This window comes from Chelonia mydas, chromosome 5 (assembly GCF_015237465.2).
Source record: "Chelonia mydas isolate rCheMyd1 chromosome 5, rCheMyd1.pri.v2, whole genome shotgun sequence".
NCBI lineage: Eukaryota > Metazoa > Chordata > Testudines > Cheloniidae > Chelonia > Chelonia mydas.
Window position 1 is genome coordinate 99,482,414 of NC_051245.2, and position 19,458 is coordinate 99,501,871.

At 42.9% G+C, this 19,458-nt stretch overlaps 1 protein-coding gene across 5 annotated transcripts in view; it reads right to left on the minus strand.

Moving 5' to 3' along the window:
• The window catches only part of RFX3 (regulatory factor X3), a 232,094-nt gene that overhangs the window by 22,285 nt on the left and 190,351 nt on the right, over nt 1-19,458 (minus strand). For all 5 annotated transcript variants that reach the window (XM_043546783.1, XM_037901877.2, XM_037901878.2 and 2 more), the window contains 4 exons: nt 6,479-6,600; nt 4,452-4,564; nt 3,477-3,592; nt 2,823-2,977 (listed from right to left, as the gene is read on the minus strand). In XM_043546783.1, the coding sequence (XP_043402718.1) occupies nt 2,823-2,977; nt 3,477-3,592; nt 4,452-4,564; nt 6,479-6,600 (506 nt within the window). The remainder of the gene's footprint in view (nt 1-2,822; nt 2,978-3,476; nt 3,593-4,451; nt 4,565-6,478; nt 6,601-19,458) is intronic.

Here is a 19,458-nt window from a genome sequence, read left to right on the forward strand (position 1 = left end):
ATATAGGGACCACCACTCAAAGAAGAACTTGTACTTGTTGAGACAATCACTACCCCTTTTTGCTCTCACCTTCCACTCTTACTCTTGAATGATGCTTTTTCCAGAAAGCCATTAGCAAGTCAGCTTCACCCATCTCTGTTCTTATGGGGCCAGCCACATAAACCCAAATTTCCCTGAATCCTGTATTTAGCCTACTGTGGTGAGTGGAAGACATTTCCTCAACCTCTGAAGCAGGTAATAAACTACTGCTGCTCCCACTACTGCTGTTTTTGCATTGGCATTTTGTATCTTGTACTGAGACTCATTCCAGAGTGCACTGTGCTAAAGAACTAAATCTGGATTAAATTTAGGGATTTTTATTGAGCTAAATGGACTTTGTGACAGAACGGTACCTTTTAGTTGCTGAATTAAAGGGTCACTGTAAAAGGGCGAGGGGGATTTTAACTCTCACTAATGCAGAATGGCAGGGGTGGAGGATGGGGAATTTGGGGAAGTGGGCCTACTTATGTGCCATCACTCCTGCAAAAGATCAGTATGGGAGAAACAGGCTAGGTAACTACTCCTGAAGATCCAAAAAAGAAAGTGGATCAAACATCTGCCCTCTAAAGATATTTGAAGAGATGAGGGTATGGATGGGAACCCACCAGGATACCATAAAAGATAGGAAGAGGCTTGTTGGTAGGAAGTGGTCCTTGGATTAAAAGATATTTCTATCAAGCATCATCCAAACAACAGGAATCCCACATACAGCATACATAATCATCCAAATCTAACTAATGGTATGTTCATCCATTACTGCATTTCATTCCTAATGGAAATCCTTTGTCAGTAATGACAAACAGAATGAAGAGGACCCAAACATATATGGACTTATCAGCACTGGACATATATGCTTCATCAATGAAGAATTTTTTGAAATCCTGTACAGACACGGCTCCATCTAGCTCATGAAGTAAATTGAGAGTAGGCAGGAAGATGTCATAGCTAATAAGCTAATTTACAAAACTTCTCTGGGGACGACCAGCCAATGCAGAGGAAGCAAGTGAAAGGCAAGGGAAAAAGCAGGATCTGGTACATAAATCAGTAAGCATATATACACACATTAAAATATTCCATGATGACTTCACTTACGCAATACATTTTTTAAAATCAGAAACTACTTTGTGTGGATGGAATGGAAGACTATTTTAATAGCTCATTTCTCCCTCATTCAAACCTCAATTCAATTTGTGAACTTTAATTGAAATTTTTTTGAATATTTGTTTGAGCTGGACTGAATTCACTTGAAAATAAGATTCTACCTATTTACATTAAACAGAAAAATAAACTCCACCATAAACATAGGTCAAAGCCAATTAGTTTAAGTATGTAGACGAAGGTTGCTTATTTAATCTCTGTATTTAAAAAGGATAATCATTCAGCATTTCTTCTTCTCTTTTCTATTTCATTAATAAAAGGGTCAAATACAACTGCAATCCACCAATATCTTAATCTTTGCCTTTTTAACTATAAAATTTAATTAAAAAATTGTCTTAATATATGGTTGGCATTTGGACTTTTAGATTCACAAAGCTAAAATTTCTTGTACCACAAGTACTGTACTGTACTGTGTATAGTGACGTTCCACTCTGTTTCATTAATAAGTGAAGGTCAGTAGCATGTTCTTACAAAGGTGTAGGTGTAATTTTTTTCTGACCTGTCTGTAACTGGAATCATTAGTAGCAGTTATATTGACACCAACAGAAAATAGCTTTGTTAGTTACAAGGCTATCTGAGGCACCATCTCCTTTAAATATTAATCCAATTTAACTATGAAATGACTATTGTTTGGTTCATGAAGCGAACACAATGCATATGTAGTTATATGGATTTTACCTGTACAATATCATTAATTATTATTGTTAATGGAAGATATATTCATAATATTTAGCATGACATACATGACATAATAAATACTTTATAAAGGAATTCAACTTTGCTGGAAACCAAGGTGAATTAGTTTTCTGTCAAAAGCAGTCTTAAAATTCACTGCCTGAGCAATTACGGATTCCAATAATTTTAGCTTTGAAAAGAAAACTGTACTCCTGAGTAAAACAATTTGATAATGGTTGGCTGGCCAAGGTATTATACTACAATCAGTCACTGAGTCTATCAGGTCGGACATAGAACAAAAAATGTGATAGCCTGGAAAAACGAATAAGGCTAAAAATGTTTGACTTTGCACTACACCATTTTAATAGTAAAGTGTAACATTAAAATTCATAACCTACTGACTTTAGTAACCCCCTGATCAACTGTTTAGTTGTCCAGAAACGAAAGCATACAGCATATACATAATTTTTATTAGCTATTTAGAGGCTAACGTAAAGCCTTACCCAAAGCCTACTAAAATAACTGGAAAGACTCTGAATGATATCAGTGGACTTTGGCTCAGACCCATAGTGTGTTGGAGTCTATCATGTAGACTAGAGTCAGAGTACAAAGGAACAACGTTTTTGATACTAAAGTATAATAAAATAAATAATATACAATGACAAAAGCATCCTTTTTTTAGGAAAATATATCCTGAAAACTTCTGGAAGCCTGTTTTTATCCTCTTATAAATGTGGTGAAATCATCAATCCCTTTTTCTTTAAATACAATGCATACACCTATTGCTACCTTTCTACACTATAAAGCTAAGAGTGACCACATATACTGCTCCTGTAGCCTTCAAAATCACTCCCAAAGGTTTCCTGGAAGGTATTGTAGGCATAAGATCACCAGACCAAAAAAAAAAAAAAAAAAAAATCCTTACAAGACGTCATCTGTGTTCAACTTACTAGGAATAGGTCTAAGGACGTCAGGAATGAGAATCTCCACCAAAGCCTGGTACATCACATGGTCACAGTTACACATCCATTTCAGAATAGTCTCATTTTTGCACAGAGTAATCAGCTTTGCTTTCGGAAGTCGACTTTCTATTTCACTCAGATTGCTGGTGTGAACAAATGTATCAGATGAATAAATGAAAATGCAGATACATGCAGATAGGAAAACAATGGACTTTAAAATATTTTATTTAATAAAACATTATACATGTCTGAACCACACCCAACAGCACTGCTGCACCTTGTGTCATATGAGATTGAAAAATGGTCTTCAAATTTCTGCTACAGCACATAACTTATGCAGAGGTATGATAAGAATGGTCCTTTTATCTCAAAAAAGATTGAATACAATGTTATGAAAAGATACCTCTACTGTAGTGATCCAAACCAAATAAAATGGTAAATATACATATACAATCATTTCAAAAAAGCAATTTGTGGTAAACACTAGTTAGAGTGGACAAACATTTTAGACAGCATTAATTTAACCTCATAAATTAATGATAGCAAGTTAGGTTTCCAGTTAGTAGTAAAACTATACTTCTATTTGATTTTACATCTGCAATTAAATGATGATAATAACCAGTAAAAGAGACATTTACTGACCTCGGTTCACTAATAGCAGTGCCATCAGCTTGAGTGGAGGGAGAATAGCGCCAGAAAGTTTGCCACAATTTTTCTATCAGGCTAAACTGAAGGTTCACTACAACATCCAATATTGCCTGGGGGGGAAAAAAAAAAAAAAGACAAGTGCAGGTGGTCTTCTACCTAAATTTTCGTTAGCAGGGTATGTTATGACAACATTTATATACTGGCTATATTTTGCATAATTAGGAGGAATAGTGGTGAAATGTATATTTCTAATTTAACCAGTGATCAGAGTATATATCCGATATGTGCAGAGAGATACACTAATAGAAGTATAAGTGGATGTGAGGCAAAAAAGAGAAGGTCTGCCCTAAACAAACATATCTGATGAATTCACATAAGCAATACTTCTAAAATAGCTAAAAAATCAAGGGAGACAAAGTAAATTTGCCATGACTACTTCTGTACTGAAGGTTCATATATCTTTTCCATTTCACATCATTTGAAATAGTTGTAATAGCCACAGAAATATTCCAGATGAAATGTGGCTTAAAGCTCTCATCTCAGGAAACTTGTTTTTGTAATACTTGAAAAAAAATATTTGTTTCTTAATGTAAAAAATAGAAATGATTAATTGAATTAGATTTATACTCCCACAGCAAAACCAAAATATTGTATGCAAAATCTGAAATCTAATTTCTCAAATCTGACAGAACTATCAAGATCAAGAACAAACTTTTTAAAAACAAACTAATTTTCATTCTCAATATTGTATAAAATATACTAATATTGGCTATTCTTACAAAACGAGAGACTCCAGAAAAATCTTATTGTAAAATTTCCCTTAGAACTGAATAAGCAAACTGCTTTTTAGACAAGTTAGACTCTCTCAGGCTGTAATATGTTTTGTATAGTCATATTGCATTGAGAGTGTTTGACTTCTCATGAAATAATCAAAGGTAAAACAGTGTACATGAAATACATCCTTCTTACCTCACAGTGCTCTCTATAAAGACTCTGCAGTGATTTGATATCCTCAAACGTAGTACCATCTGGCAAAGAAGATATTTCAACTTCTCCAAACTCTGGAAGTACTCGAGATGCATCTGTTTCCATGACAACATAATGGAAGAAAGCTATTGTAAATAGTACCAATTACAGTTTAATTAGGAAAACCTTTAAGAATTATACAAAGAAATAAATTCTAAAAGGTATAGTACCCGAAGAACAAACACGTCCTTATTTTTATAAATAGCAATAAAAAATTATCAACACAAAATTTTAAACGAACTATTTTTTTAAGTACAAGATATACTATACGGCAGGATATATACCATGCTAAAATGAAGTTATGTATATCCTACATGTCTGTACATCAAAGGCAAGCACTAAGGTATTTCAGTCTACAAGATATTTTCAGTAAATCACAGAATAAAGTACAATATGTGAGTTTATAGCATATTCACATTGACTAGGTTTTATTTTGCACTATTGAACAGCTTTAGTACATTCAGTAGTATATTTGTCAGAGTATTCAGCGTTTACATTTGGAATTTAATGGACTTTAATGCATACCTAATGCACACTTTGAGTATGCTGCATAAAAAAAAAAAGCGTGTGACCAGTTATGTGTGTTTCAAAAACACTTACCACTGGCCTAAATATACTCCCACTGAAGTCAATGGGAGCCAAGTTAGGCCAATGGTGAGTGCTTTTAAAATCCCAGTTTATGAACCTAACGCTAAATGTGCAATTATGTAATGGCATGTTCAAATCAGGTGGTTATATATGCAAATAGTTATTAAATTACCACTGCTGTGTGCACATATATGATTTATATGTTCACCTGTGGTAAATGCCTCATGAACTGATGTATGCATAAATTGCACATTTTTGTCATGTAGACCTTGGACCAAAAGTTTTCAAATTTTGGTCCTTTCAGTCTACAGTAGTATAGATTATATCATTTAAAAATATAGCATGCATGGCCATATTTCCAAATGGTAATGGCTACATTGCAATTGCAAAGCTTGAATGTAACCCCATTTTACACACACATTCAGGAGCGAAGCATACAATGGATGTGAGCACAAATATTAAGGCATCAGTTTTAAGTCTGACTGTAAATTTGACACACAATATATACAGTAAATTGTGTTGCAGTATATGTTTACAAGTATAGTGCAAATATAGATTTTGCACAACTTTTCTTCTATACATACATGAGGTATGTGAAATATTGCATAAGCTTCATGATGTAGTGCATATAGTTTCTGTATATAACTTCTGGGCAGTGTTCCCTCTAATTTTTCCCACGCATATGCAGAATGAATTTTTGTTATTTGCAACAATATGGAGGTGATGTGTGACATGTGTGACACATCACCTCCATATTAGTGCACATAACAAAATTCATGTGATGGGGGTGGGGCCGAGGGGTTTGGAGTGTGGGATGGGGGCTCAGTGCTGGGACAGAGGATTGCGGTGCAGGGGGTGAGGGCTCCAGGGTGGGGCTGGGGCTAAGGGGCTCAGGGCTGGGGCAGAGGGTTGGGGTGAGGAGGGGGAAGGTGGGAGGCCTCCGGCTGGGGGTGCGGGCTCTGGGGTGGGGCTAGGGATGAGGGATTTGGGGTGCAGGCTGCCTGGGGGCTGCGGCGGGGAGAGAGGACTCCCCCCAGCTCTGTCTCCCTGCAGCAGCACCTGAGCTGGGGGTGGGAGGGGAGGCACCTCTCCCCCAACCATGGCAGGTCTGTGCCGGGGCTCGGTTGGGGCCAGGGCGCCTCTCCCCCAGCCACGGCAAGTCCGGGGCAGGTCCGTGCTGGGGGAGAGGCACCTCTCCCCACCGCAGCCCTAAGCCCCTGCACGGGGCTTAATAGGCAGCTGCGCAGCTTAGAGGGAATTTAGCTTCTGGGTGCCCCAATATGAATGAAAGCTTTAATGGGACACCCTAAGTCTAGAGAGAATTATGGTGATGCCAGATGTTTATTTTTATTTGTACACCAGTATAATGTGCCCTCACATACCCAAAAACTGTTGATGATGTTGACTTTGGGCAATTACAGTTTGCTCAACAGATGTGCCTGTCTGCTGACCACTTCCTGTGAAACCATCTGCAACGCCATCCACTTTCTGCATAGGCTTGTACCTAAAAAATATTGGACACAAAATTAGACAAAATTATCCTTTTATTCAACTCCTCAAAAGTCCACTGTTACACAGTATGATTCTGTCCACTTCAGTTGCTCTGTCCTTAAATAGGATTTCTCCATCTCGCAAAAATCTCAATATATAAAAGTTCTTTTCAACTAGATTCTGTGGTTGCTCTCTTCCTCTCAGGAATTAATTCAAATTTAAATTTGGCTGGGGACACTGATTCACTAAAATTATGTTCCGATTGGCCAGCTGGTTGGTCTAGCTGAATTGCGTTCACTGATCAAGGAAGTTGTTCAATATTTCTCTTAATACTTATAATTCAATATGTGGCTCTCTTACCTTATTTACTGTACCATATCCAAACCCTGCAATGAATATGGAATTAATACTTGCCTCATAAGCTTTTCTATGGCTCATCACTATACTATTTGGGCCTAACATACATTAAATAATTTATTTCCTCAATACCCCATGTGGTAGTGAGGGCTTTCTCAGACAGAGACCGAGGAAGGGAGATTAAGGCCAAAATGTGCAAAAATATCAAGGTGGGTAAGGTAATCTCTTTTATTGGGCGAGGTAATATCTGCTGGTGAGAGAGACAAGTTTTTGAGCTACACAAAGCTCTTCTTCAGGTATATTCTGAACTGAATTAATATCTTGGGACTGACATGGCTACAATTACACTACATACAAAAATATCAACTAATTCTGGGTACCTTAATGATCGCTGCCTAAACTGAGACACCTTAGGCCTGATTTTTTAGAGTCCTTAGCAATTTTATATTTAAAGGACTGTGCAGATATTAACTAATCAATCATCTGAACACCCCATGAAGTAGCTGGGTAAGCATCTTACAGATAGAGAAACAGAAACACAGTAAATCAAACTCAGGAATTTCCTGATGCCCAACCCTATGCTCAGCTCATTCCTTCTGACCATACAACTTTTCTGCAAAAGAGATTGAGCCTCAAATGCTCTGAGTGAATTCAACTGCAATTGTGAGCACTCAGCTCTTCTGAAAACAGGCTCCAGGTGTCTAAAACTGAGCACCCAGAATACGAGGAACACACAATTAATGGTCACCTGTGAAAAGTATGGTTTAAGTTAGTTGCCCTGCATCACATAGGAAGTCTATGGCAGAGTCTGGGATAGAATCCAATTCTCCAGGATGGCATTTAACTCCTTTAGCTATGATACAATCCTTTTTCTTCCTGCAATCCCCTGTCTCATTCACCACACACCTTCCAACTTCTGCAACAAATAAAGCAGGGATCCTACAAACAACAGCCTCACTCGTTGCACACCCTGGATTCATTCTCTGAACACCAAACATCTTGTGCATTGAATGAGACAGAGAGTCTGTGGAAAAAAAATAGTATGTGATCCTGTAATTAAAGCCTATATAAATAATGTACATAAACAAGGAGGTAGAATTAATATTGCATGGACAATCTTAATTTTTGCATTTCCTAATGTTCAGGCCTTTGCAATCATACCATTCTTTCAATGTAGTTTTTTTGTAGGTAATTTGCTAGGATTTTTTTTAAAAGAAAATTAATTCTGTTATGTGCAAATGTTATGACCTCCCTGTTATCAGCAGGATTTGACTTCTGGATATTCAACACTATGGCACCTATACCACTAAAGTGAAAGGATTAACTATAATAGCTGGCAGCAGAAATAGATTGTTCTCCATTGTGCACCAGCCACTAGATGATGGGTAACAAACTCAAACAGTGGATTACAAATTCATGAGTCGGTCCATTTGAAACACTGTATAGTTGAGTGCTTAGATTTGACTGATTCCTTCTAAAGCAGCCTGGCTAAATGGCTGAGAGTTGGGTTGTATTTCCAGCTTGTACCCCAGCTTCTCACTGGGGTAGAAGACCTTGCTCAAGAATAAGGGTGGCAAAGGACACAGAACTATTAACTACTAGTCAGTAAAAGAAGTGAGACTTCAATTCAGGGTCTCCTGGTTCGCAGAGGGAGGATCTGTGTTGACTGTGTCCTGTCAAGAAGTGCACTATTTGTGGCATAATGAAGTAAGGCAGTGCATACAGTGTTGGGGACGTTCAGGATTTTTACTCCAAGCCAGGAACAAGCTGTTGTGAGAAAAACACAGATGGAAAATGGTGATTTTGAAAAATTCGTAACTCAACCAAATATGTTTGGATTTATATGGACACTTTGTCTTTGTGGAGCTTAGCTGGAAGTTTTGCAACTAGAGGGAAACGGAAACAAGGTAAACCTGAATATCCTCCACGGAAGGGGAAAGGTGTTAATCTCCGCTGAGGTCTGAATTTTTCCTCTGCAGAACAACAGAAACTGTGTAGGTTTCAGAAGAGTGGCAGAATTCCAGCCTGGGTTTGCTTCATTTGAGTTAAAAACGGTTATCCTACCTTTTTGTAACTGTTGTTCTTTGAGATGTGTTGCTTATGTCTATTCCATTGTAGGTGTGCACATGCCCATGTGTGCGGTCGTCGGAGATTTTTGCTGTAGTGGTATCCAGAGGGTCAGCAGTGGCACCCCCTTGAGTGCCGCACCTATGTGTCAGTATATCAGATGCTGCTGACCCTACGCTCTCTCAGTTCCTTCTTGCTGGCAACTCTGACAAAGGGGCAAGAGGGCGGGTAATGGAATGGACATGAGGAAAACATCTCAAAGAACAACAGTTACGAAAAGATAGGTAACCGTTTTTTCTTCTTCGAGTGCTTGCTCATGTCGATTCCATTCTAGGTGTCTCACAAGCAGTGCCAATGGAGATGGGCTTGGAGTTCACAGTCTTGCAGCACTGCTCTGCCGAAGCCAGCATCGTCCTGGGCCTGCTGCGTAAGCGCATAGTGGGACATGAACGTGTGGACAGACGACCAGGTATCAGCTCTACAAATCTCTTGGATCGGCACCTGAGCCATGAGTGCACCTTGACTATCGCCAGTGGAGGCACACTTGCCAGCTTGTAGCAGTATTGGATGCAGGCTGTCATCCAGGATGAAATACTTTGAGCAGACACTACGCAACTTTTCATCCTGTCTGCCACAGCAACGAACAGCTGTGCTGACTTGCGAAACAGCCTTGTCCTGTCAATATAGAAGGCCAGCATCCTCCTGACATCCAGGGTGTGTAACCTGTGTTCTTCGGATTTATGGGGCTTTGGAAAGAAGACCAGTAAGTCTATGTCCTGGCCGGTATGAAACTGGGAAACTACCTTGGGCAGGAACACTGGGTGTGGCCACAACTGCACCTTATCTTTGTAGAATACGGTATAGGGCAGTTCTGAAGAAAGTGCCTTGATCTCAGACACCCTGCGGGCAGACATCACCACCACCAGGAACAAAAGCTTCTAGGGGAGAAGGAGAAGAGAGCAGGAAGCCAGAGGTTTGAAGAGAGGCCTCATGAACCTCAACAGCACAAGATTCAAACTGCAGGGAGGGACAGAGTCCTGGATATGAAGGTACAGACAGGTCTCCAGGTCTTTCAAGAACTGGGCTGTCATGTCATGAGCGAAGACTGACCTGCCTTGGAACAGAGGGTAGAAGGCCAAAATAGCGGACAGGTGGACCCTGACTGATGACAGGAATAAGCCCTGAAGTTTGAGGTGCAGGAGATAATCCAGGATCACCTGCAGCGAGGCCCGCTCAGCCCGGATGCATCGTTCCAAATCCCAGCACGTGAATCTTTTCCACTTGGCCAGGTAAGTCACTCTGGTGGAGGGCTTTCTGCTACCTAGCAAGACCTGTTGCACCCGGACCGAGCATTCCTGCTCTTCTGCATTCAGTCCTGCAGTAGCCATGCCGATAAGTGCAACGCATCCAGGTTCGGGTGCAGAAGCCTGCCATGGTCCTGGGACAGCAGGTCTGGCCAAAGAGGAAGCCACAGCAGGGCGGCTACCGAAAGGTCCATCAGCGTGCCGAACCAGTGCTGATGAGGCTACTCAGGGGCTATCAAGATAACCTTCACCCTGTCCTGTTTGATCTTCACGAGGAATCTGTGGATCAATGGCACTGGCGGGAAGGCATACATCTGGGCCCCCAACCATGGGAGCAGGAAAGCATCTGACAGGGAACCCCTGTCCATCACCCCTGTCCATCACCCCTGTGAACAGAACATGTGGCACTTCCTGTTCTGATGGGACGTAAACAAGTCCACGTGGAGAGTTCCCTACTTTTGGAAGATCATACTGGCCGCCTCCATATGGAGTGACCACTCATGGCGAGACACGAAGGTCTTGCTGAGGCAATCTGCTAGCACATTTCTGGTCTCGGGCAGGTGCGCGGCTACCAGATGAATGACATGCCACATACATAAGTCCCAAAGGCTAAGAGCTTCTTGGCAAAGGGCCGACGACCTGGCGCCGCCCTGCCTGTTGATGTAATACATCGCGGCGGTATTGTCCATGCGGACCTGTAGCACCTTGCCGCTCAGGTGGGGCAAGAAAGCCTGATAGGCCAGGTGAACCACTTTTAGCTCCCTGACATTATATGAAGGGCCATGAAGGGAACTCCCTCCAACTGCAGGCAGGTGTGAGCCATGGTGTGTGGGTGGCTCTTCACATGGCAGATCAGGTCCGACATGGCCTGAAAACGAACCTTTGGAAGGAAGGTTCTGGCTCGTGTGGAGTTGAGAACTGCCCTGATTAACTCTATTTGTTGGACTGGCCTTAAGATGGATTTTTGATAATTTATTAACAGGCTCAGATCGTGGCAGTTGGAACACACCAGATTGAGGCTCCTCTGTACTTGTTCCCGAGACCCGCACTTGATGAGCCAGTCATTGAGATACATGAAGACCTGGACCCCTTGACGTCTCAGGTAAGCAGCCACTGGCGCCATTCATTTTTTGAAAACCCTTGGAGCTGATGAGAGGCCAAAGAGCAGCACCATAAATTGGAAACGGAGGAAACATCTGTGACCTTGGAATATGGAAATAAGCATCCTTTAAGTCGAGGGTGGCATACCAGTCTCCCAGATCCAGGGAAGTGATGATGGAGGCCAGGGAGATCATGGGAAACTTCAACTTCTTGAGAGAGCATCACAGGTCCAAAATGGGTCTGAGGCTCCCTTTTGCTTTTGAGATTAGGAAATAATGGGAGTAGAATCCCTTTCCTGTCATGTCCAGAGGGACCTCCTCTACCACCTCCATGTGCAGGAGGTTCTCGACCTCTTGAATGAGGAGTTGCTCATGAGAAGGGTCCCTGAAGAGGGACAAGAAAGAGAGGTGGTAGGAGTGTGGTGTGGCCGAAAACTGCAGGGTTTAGCCTTGAGACACTATCTCCAGCACACAATGGTCCAAGGTGACCCATGACCAGGCCAAACAGTAGGGACGAAGACAGTTGAGGAAAGAACGGGGTGGATCCTTAGAGATGAGTGGGGCGTTGCTCTCGACCGCACCCTCAAAATGAACACTTCTGGCCCCTGAGGTGCTTTGCCAGGCTGGACTGCGCAGGTGAGCAGAAGGAGGGCGGCGGCTGAAACTAACATCTCTGTCCCTTCTTCTTGTAGACCCAGGACAAGATTGCTAAGGCCTAGGTGGCAGGAGCAGTCGGAACTGCTTTCTTGCAGACTGCAGCGTATGCATGCCCAATGAGCGAAGGGTAGCCCAAGTGTCTTTCAACCCATGCAGCCTCGCATCCGTTTGCTCTGAAAAAAGACCGATCCCATCGAATGGGAGGTCTGCATCTCGGATCAAGGTCTGCATCTCTTGGGAGAGACCAGCAGTCTGAAGCCAAGAGCTGTGCCTCATAACCACTGCCAATTCGACCACCCTACCCGCTGAGTCAGCCACGTCCCATGCCATTTGGAGGGAGCACTGAGCCGCCATGGTGCCCTCTTCCACCAGGGTGCTGAATTCCTGGGCCAAGTTCTGCAGGAGAGACTCCTTGAACTTACAGAGAGCGTCCCATAAGTTAAATTTTTCTCTTCTTAGGAGGGTTGGCAGCTGAATAAGTTTTCGTCCCAAACAGATCCAATCTTTTGGCCTCTTTATTTTTGGGGGTCGAGCTGATATGTTCTTGCTTATCCTTTTCATTGGCTGCAGAGACCACCAGCGAGCCAGGGGCAGGGTGGGTGTAAAGGTACTCAAACCCTTTGACTGGGACAAAGTATTCCTTTTCAGCCCTTTTCGAGGTGGGAGGGATGGATGAGGGAGTTTGCCAGAGGGCTGTGGCAATCTTGAGGACAATGTTATAAACTGGTAGTGCGATACGGGCTGGGGTAGACGCTTACAGGACATTAAACAAGGTGTCCACCTGCTCAGTCATTTCCTCCACCTCTAGGCCCAAATTTTCAGCCACCCTTTGAAGCAGCGCCTAGTGTTCTTTAAAATCATCTGGTGGGCTGGCCCTCAAGGGTCCTGCAACCGCCTCATCTGGGGACGAAGATGGTGACTGTACTGCCGGGGGAGGCATCTTCCCCCTTGGGGGAGGGAGACTTAGGGGTGGGTGCAGTCTCCTCTGGCTTGACCTCCAAGCATGCCTCGTGCACCGAGCCTGGTGCTGTTCGTGCTGCCAGCTGTTGCTCCGAGGCGGTGGCCGATGAGCGGTGTGAAGGGAGCATCGCTATGACTGGCACTCCCCACGTGCTCCAATAAGGCCACTGCGCTGGCCACTGGCCGTGCTGCCAAGGCGTGCCATTGACGTCAACATGGCGTCGGGTGCCCACTCATGCCAATGAAGTCTAGGCGAGGGGCTTAACTGCCCTTCCGTGACAGAGGAATCCCCTTCTGGTGACCACGGTGGAAAGTCAACACTTTAGTCTGTTTGCTGACTGTCGCCATTAGAGACCAGTGCCCAGAGCGAGTGGATCAGTGCCGGTATTGAGGGGACCGGTGCTGGTGCCAGGGAGACTGAAGATATGACAGAGAGCACTCCCACAGGGCAGGCGACTGGGACCTGCACCTACAAGATGAAAAGCGGGAGGGCGAACAGTACCAGTCGTATGGAGACCAGCATCTCCTTCTAGGCAATCTGCATCTAGACAGCAGGAACTGCAATCGCAGTGCCGATGACAAAGGCGATCCCCAGAGGATCTGGGCTGTGACTCCAGTGATCTGCGGCGTGGAGGTGGAGAGCACTTCTTTGTCTCTGGGGACTGGTGGCGCTCCACTGCCCCGAGGGGTCTTAGCAGCTGGCTTGCCCTCATGGGGAGCCTTTGCTGATTCCTACAGCATATACACTTAACAACTACTTAACCCTAACTACTATAAACAAACTATTTACAAGGCCCTAAGGCTCGAAGTCAGTAAAGACAAAAAACCGTTCAACCTTGCTATGCAAGGACAGGCGCTCCTACCAACCACAACAGGTGGTAAGAAGGAACTGAGAGGCCGTATGGTCGGTGGCGCCTGATATACTGATGTATTGGTGTGGGACTCAAGGGGGCACCTCTGCTGATCCTATGGATACCCCTAAGGCAAAAATCTGCGACGACCGCGCGCGTGGGCGTGCACACACCTAGAATGGAATCGACATGAACAAGCACTTGAAGAAGAAGATTTGTTCCACCCCCCTCTGATCCAGGTATAGTAACTCCTCACTTAACCTTGTCCTGGTTAACGGTGTTTTGTTGTTACATCACTGATCTATTAGAGAACATACTTGTTTAAAGTTGCGCAAAGTTCGGTTATAACATAATTTGGCCAGCTCCTGCTAGTACAGTACTTTGACCACTACTTGAGGGATTCTCTGGAAGAGCAACCCGTCAAAACTAATGGGTGGGGGCTTGGAATCAGGGTGGGCCAGCAGTCCCCCATCAGCTCCCCTCCACCACCCCCAGTGCCTTCCACCTGCTGGCAGGCCCCGCAGATCAGCGCCTCCCCTCTCCCTCTTTGTGCCTCCCGCCCACCGCAATCAGCTGTTTCATGGCATTCAGGAGGCTGGGGAGGAGTGAGGACACAGTGTGCTTAGGGGAGCGGGGGGGGGGGCAGAGGCAGGGGGGGTTTTGGGGGAAGGGGTGGACTGGGGGCAGGTCTGGGGCAGAGCCAGGGGTTGAGCACCCATCTGGCACTTTGGAAAGTCGGCGCTTGTGCAGCCGTACATGAGCCATCCGGAGAAGGGAGTGGTGTGCTCCAGCGGGATAGCGTGGGTTCATCATCGTGTTCAGTTTCCCCAGGGAAGTGTTTGCAGTCACTGTGTGCGTCTATTGCTCTCCTCCCTCCTGCCTCCCTCGGTGCTGTCTTGTAGAGTGTGAGGCTACATTAACAACAACGTGTTAACCCTTGAGGGCTCAGCCAAGTGCTAGTTCATCATTTAGCATTCCCTGGGAAATATCCCACCTGATAGCAACGCTTAGGAGAAGCTCAGGGAGCTCATAAGCAGGTCCCCAGACAATCACCTGATTAGAACTTGTTTAAAACTTTTTCTGTATATGTATATAATGTCTTTTGTCTGGCGAAAAATACTTCCCTGGAACCTAACCCCTCCTATTTACATTAATTCTTATGGGGAAATTGGATTCACTTAACATCGTTTCACTTAAAGTCGCATTTTTCAAGAACGTAACTATAACATTAAGTGAGGAGTTACTGCACAATCTGTGAGAGTCTGTTATTAAATGGCTGACTGTAATCATGTTCTCATTCTGATCCAATTAAATGGCAACCTGGAGAGTCTTATTTATTTACTTAGATTTTGTTCTAAAAGAAAACTCCACACCAAAGGGTGCATATACAAAGCTCTGGGGACACTAGAAATACATTTAAATGCACAATTACATAGCATAGGATATACAAAACATAAATTGTCCAAAGCAGCAGCATTTCTGTGTTGCGCAGTTCCACTTTCACAGGAGAAGGTTTCCCTCCATTTTTGTTGATGTAGATCAGAGTGGCCTGATTGTTCACTTAAAGCATGATCACCTTTAGGATATTAGGTCTCTGAAAGTACATAGATGGCCACCCTATCCCAGGACATTTATCTGAAGTTTGGCTTCACACAGAGGCCAAGAGTGAAATTCTGGCCCCATTAAAGTCTATAACAAAACTCTCATTGACTTTAATGGAGCCAGGATTTCACCCTATGTGTCATGGTTACAGAACTTTTCCGCATGGGTTCCTGATTCTAGGGTGGATGCACTTGCAATTGCTACAATTTGGAGTGGAGGCATTTGGAAATTCTTTTCTAATTATAAATGGCCATTATAAATACTGGAGAGCACATCAGGTTTTATCTGAAAATTCCTGTTAACCAAAACGGATACTGCAACACAGCGTAGCTAGTTGCTACAGAATGTGTCATTTCACAAACTTTTCAGCTTTTGGAATACAATCCAAAATGCCTAAAGGGCATAAAAAAAACAATCCTTTAAGAATTTCTAGGATTTAGAAAGAACTTAATTAAAAATATAAAAGCCAATTTAATCCTCTAGTGCTTGAAGTCAGGATTATTTTAGCATTTGCTCCAATGTGCTTTATGTGAAATATGTTGGGGAAAATTCTGACTTTTGGCATGGTGACAGAGTGACTTATCTCATGAGTTGACCAGTGTCAGTAGCACTGAGAAACAACTTGCAGGATCCAGCTGAGAAATGGAAAGAGAGAAGATTTTTTTCCCCAGAGGTTCAGTAAAGCCCGGAGCTGAGTATGGTAGGCAATCTTGGACGTACTGTCTTTTATGAGTAGTAAAAAATAAAGCCTCACCAATATGGGTGATGAGAGGCTTCCCCATTTCCTTCCGAAGTGTCTAGCCTGTCTTGGTTACCTTTTGAGCTTTAATTATGGACATGGAAAATACTTACCAGTCACTAGTGTATACAATCTCCCTTCCGGGTCTAATCATTCTTTTCTAAAATTCGCCTACTGTTTATTTTACTCAGGCTTCTTTCATTTTCCCAGGCCTCTTTATTAGTAGTGAAAGAAGAGCTATAAAGGATACAGACACATTATGGATATTACATATTTCAAAAGATTTGATTCAGAGAAAAGGGTATTCGGATCTCAGAGGAATTTTACATGGTTAACTACAAGTACTGTAAAAGTATGGAAAGTCTTCAGATAACAGTGTCAATTTTCTACATTTGTGAGGAGTTTCTATGACCATCCAGAGGGCAGGGCCAACTAAAATCTTGGCCTGTCTATCAGATATCTCCTTCTGGATGTCTAGCCATCAGTTCAAGCTCATTAACCTCAACATTGTTAGAACAAAGCTCAAGCTCCCGCCCACCCCACAAACCCTCCCTGCTCCTTCCTTTCTTGATTACTGTGGACAACACCATTATCCTATCACTCGGGCCCATAACCTGGGTGTCATCTTTGACTCCGGTCTCTCTCTAGGTCTTCACATCCAGGCTATGTCTAAATCTTGCAGATTTTTTCTGCATAACATCTCTAAGATACAGTACTTCCTATCTATCCAGCAAATTTCCCTTACTGATAGAGAGTGAATGAAAGGGGGCTTTCTTCCACCATCTCTTGGGAATCCTGGCTATAGGACATAGCTATATCATAGCTTCTTCCTTCACTTTGATAGTTTTTTAACTTCCCTCCTGGCATTGGCTACTTTTGGCTCTTTAGCCTAACGTCACTGTTCTTTAGGTACTTCATAATCCTTTGTTTCCAGCAGGGCCGGCTCCAGGCACCAGCGTCCCAAGCAGGTGCTTGGGACGGCAGTTAGAAAGGGGAGGCAGTTCCTCCGGCCGCGGCACCAGTTCTGCGGCAGCTTCTTTGTTCCGCCCGCTGTGGCGGCAATTCGACAGCAGCTTCTCCCCTTTGCTGGCCGCGGTGGCAAATCGGCGGCAACTTCTTCCTTTTGCCGTCCGTGGCAGCAGTTTTCTTCACTGCTTGGGGCAGCAAAAACTGTAGAGCCGGCCCTGGTTACCAGTCCCCACAACCCTATCAACCATAGGCACTATAACAAAGTTCACAGAATTTCCTCTCAGTGGGGTTCCACTCCCCAGGAGGTCAGAAAGAATTGGCTGGTGATTGGGTCATGCTGCCCCTTACACTCTTGGGAGGGGGAGTATGACAAATGCTTGCACAACACTTAAAGGGCACTACTAGAAAAAAAAAAGCCCAATCTTTTATGCAGGGGTGCCAGCTCACCCATGAGTAGAATTCACATGCACAGCAGCTAGAAGAAAAAGCCTGCCTTTTCGTGCATGTATTTAAGGGTAAATTTTGAAGCTGAAATGATCACATAGAAATTGGGGATGGGAGGTTTACCCCCAAAAGACTACAAAATCAGAAGGCAAGCAAAAACATATTTTAAAAAAATCTTATGATTTTATGCCAATCTCATGATTTTGGGGAGTCTGACTCATTACTTCTGAAAACTGGCATCCCAGGAAAATAATCTCTTTTATAACTCTGCCTCCTCTCCTCACATGCATTGCTGCCCAGCCTGTGATTTCTAGCATCCCTTGTGGAACTATATCTCCCAGAACACTCTTGTTCTAGGGCTGAAACTTGGAACTGGCTGTGCTGGGTCTATAACCTCCCAAAAAAGATGAGTAAACTCTGTTATATCTGGACCTTCATAAACTTCTCTCCGGCCTCCCTTTCTCTCATTTCCCCCCAGTCCATCCTACTGAACATATTGCAGGTAAAGTTACAATGGCACTATATAAATAGCCATTGACTCAAATTCTCTGCAACAAACCACATACATTTACTAAGGGAATGGAGCAGAAACTAAAGAATAGAAATGCATGGCAAGATGCCTCTTTGATGTTACATGGACACACACAAGCAAACTGGTAAGAAAGAAAACTGAATTGAAAACTGTCGTACGACTCTGAAGGAACAGAAGTCACAGTGGACTGACTAAGTGATAAAAAGTTATATAAACAGGCAACACCCCTTCTGGATAAGTTCTTAAGGCTTAAAGATTTTGCTGTGGCAATGTTGCCAACATTCATGATTTTATTGTGCGTCTCACACTATTTGGTGTTTTTCTGAAAGATCCAGGACCTGGAGTCATACTATTAAGTGAGATTCTGAGCTTTCATTGAAGAAGAAGAAAAAAAAGTTTGTATCCCTCATGGGTTTGCTGACAAAAGCTGGAAAATGTGAACCCTGAAGGCTCAACAAACAAAAAGCAAATTGAAAGACTTCAGAATGCATTATTTAAAAAAACCCTTTAAGCCAATCTCATGACTTGCAGTTCTGACTCATGATTTTTTAATAGAGGAATGTGGCATACTGATCCAGTATGTGAGAGCTGCGTGTAACATACCAAGCTATGTAATCTTATTTTAGTGTTTTTTTCCATAGAAGACCTTGCTCTTGATGCTAATGGAAAAAAAGCAGCCCCTGGTTTTAAAATTAGCAAAAAGCAAACGGTAATTTTAACAGCTTGCAGCGCCACAAGCAACCAAAAGCTAAAGCTGTTAATGATTAGGAAATCAAAGAAACCCAAATGCTTTAATAACTTACTGTATACACAAAAATCTGTAGATAATGTACAGATATCTGAAAAATATTTAGATATTTTTAGTACTCTTTGGTGTGTGGATTGGTTCAGAGGTTATGCTAGCTGTTAAATAGTATCTGAAGAGCCAGAACTGTTCTACAAGTGCACTGTTGCACATCTACAATGAACCTCGAACAAGTGACCCGGTGACCTTATTAGAAATGCATCTATTTGCAACCAAAGGCAAGAAAACATTAGACAGTCTAAAGAATGTGAACTTTCTTTGATGAAAAACAACTTTTAAAATCTCTCATCAGTTCAATGCCAAGAATGGAAAAGTTAATTATAGCTAAGATGAAAATGAGAATCAGAAGACAACAATGAACACATGAGGGTTCCAACATCTAGCAAAGCAACAACCAGTGTTGAGCCATATCTATCTGGCTGGAAGCCAAAGCAGAATTAAATCATTTTTAGATCATGATGTTACATCAGCTCTACAACTGCAC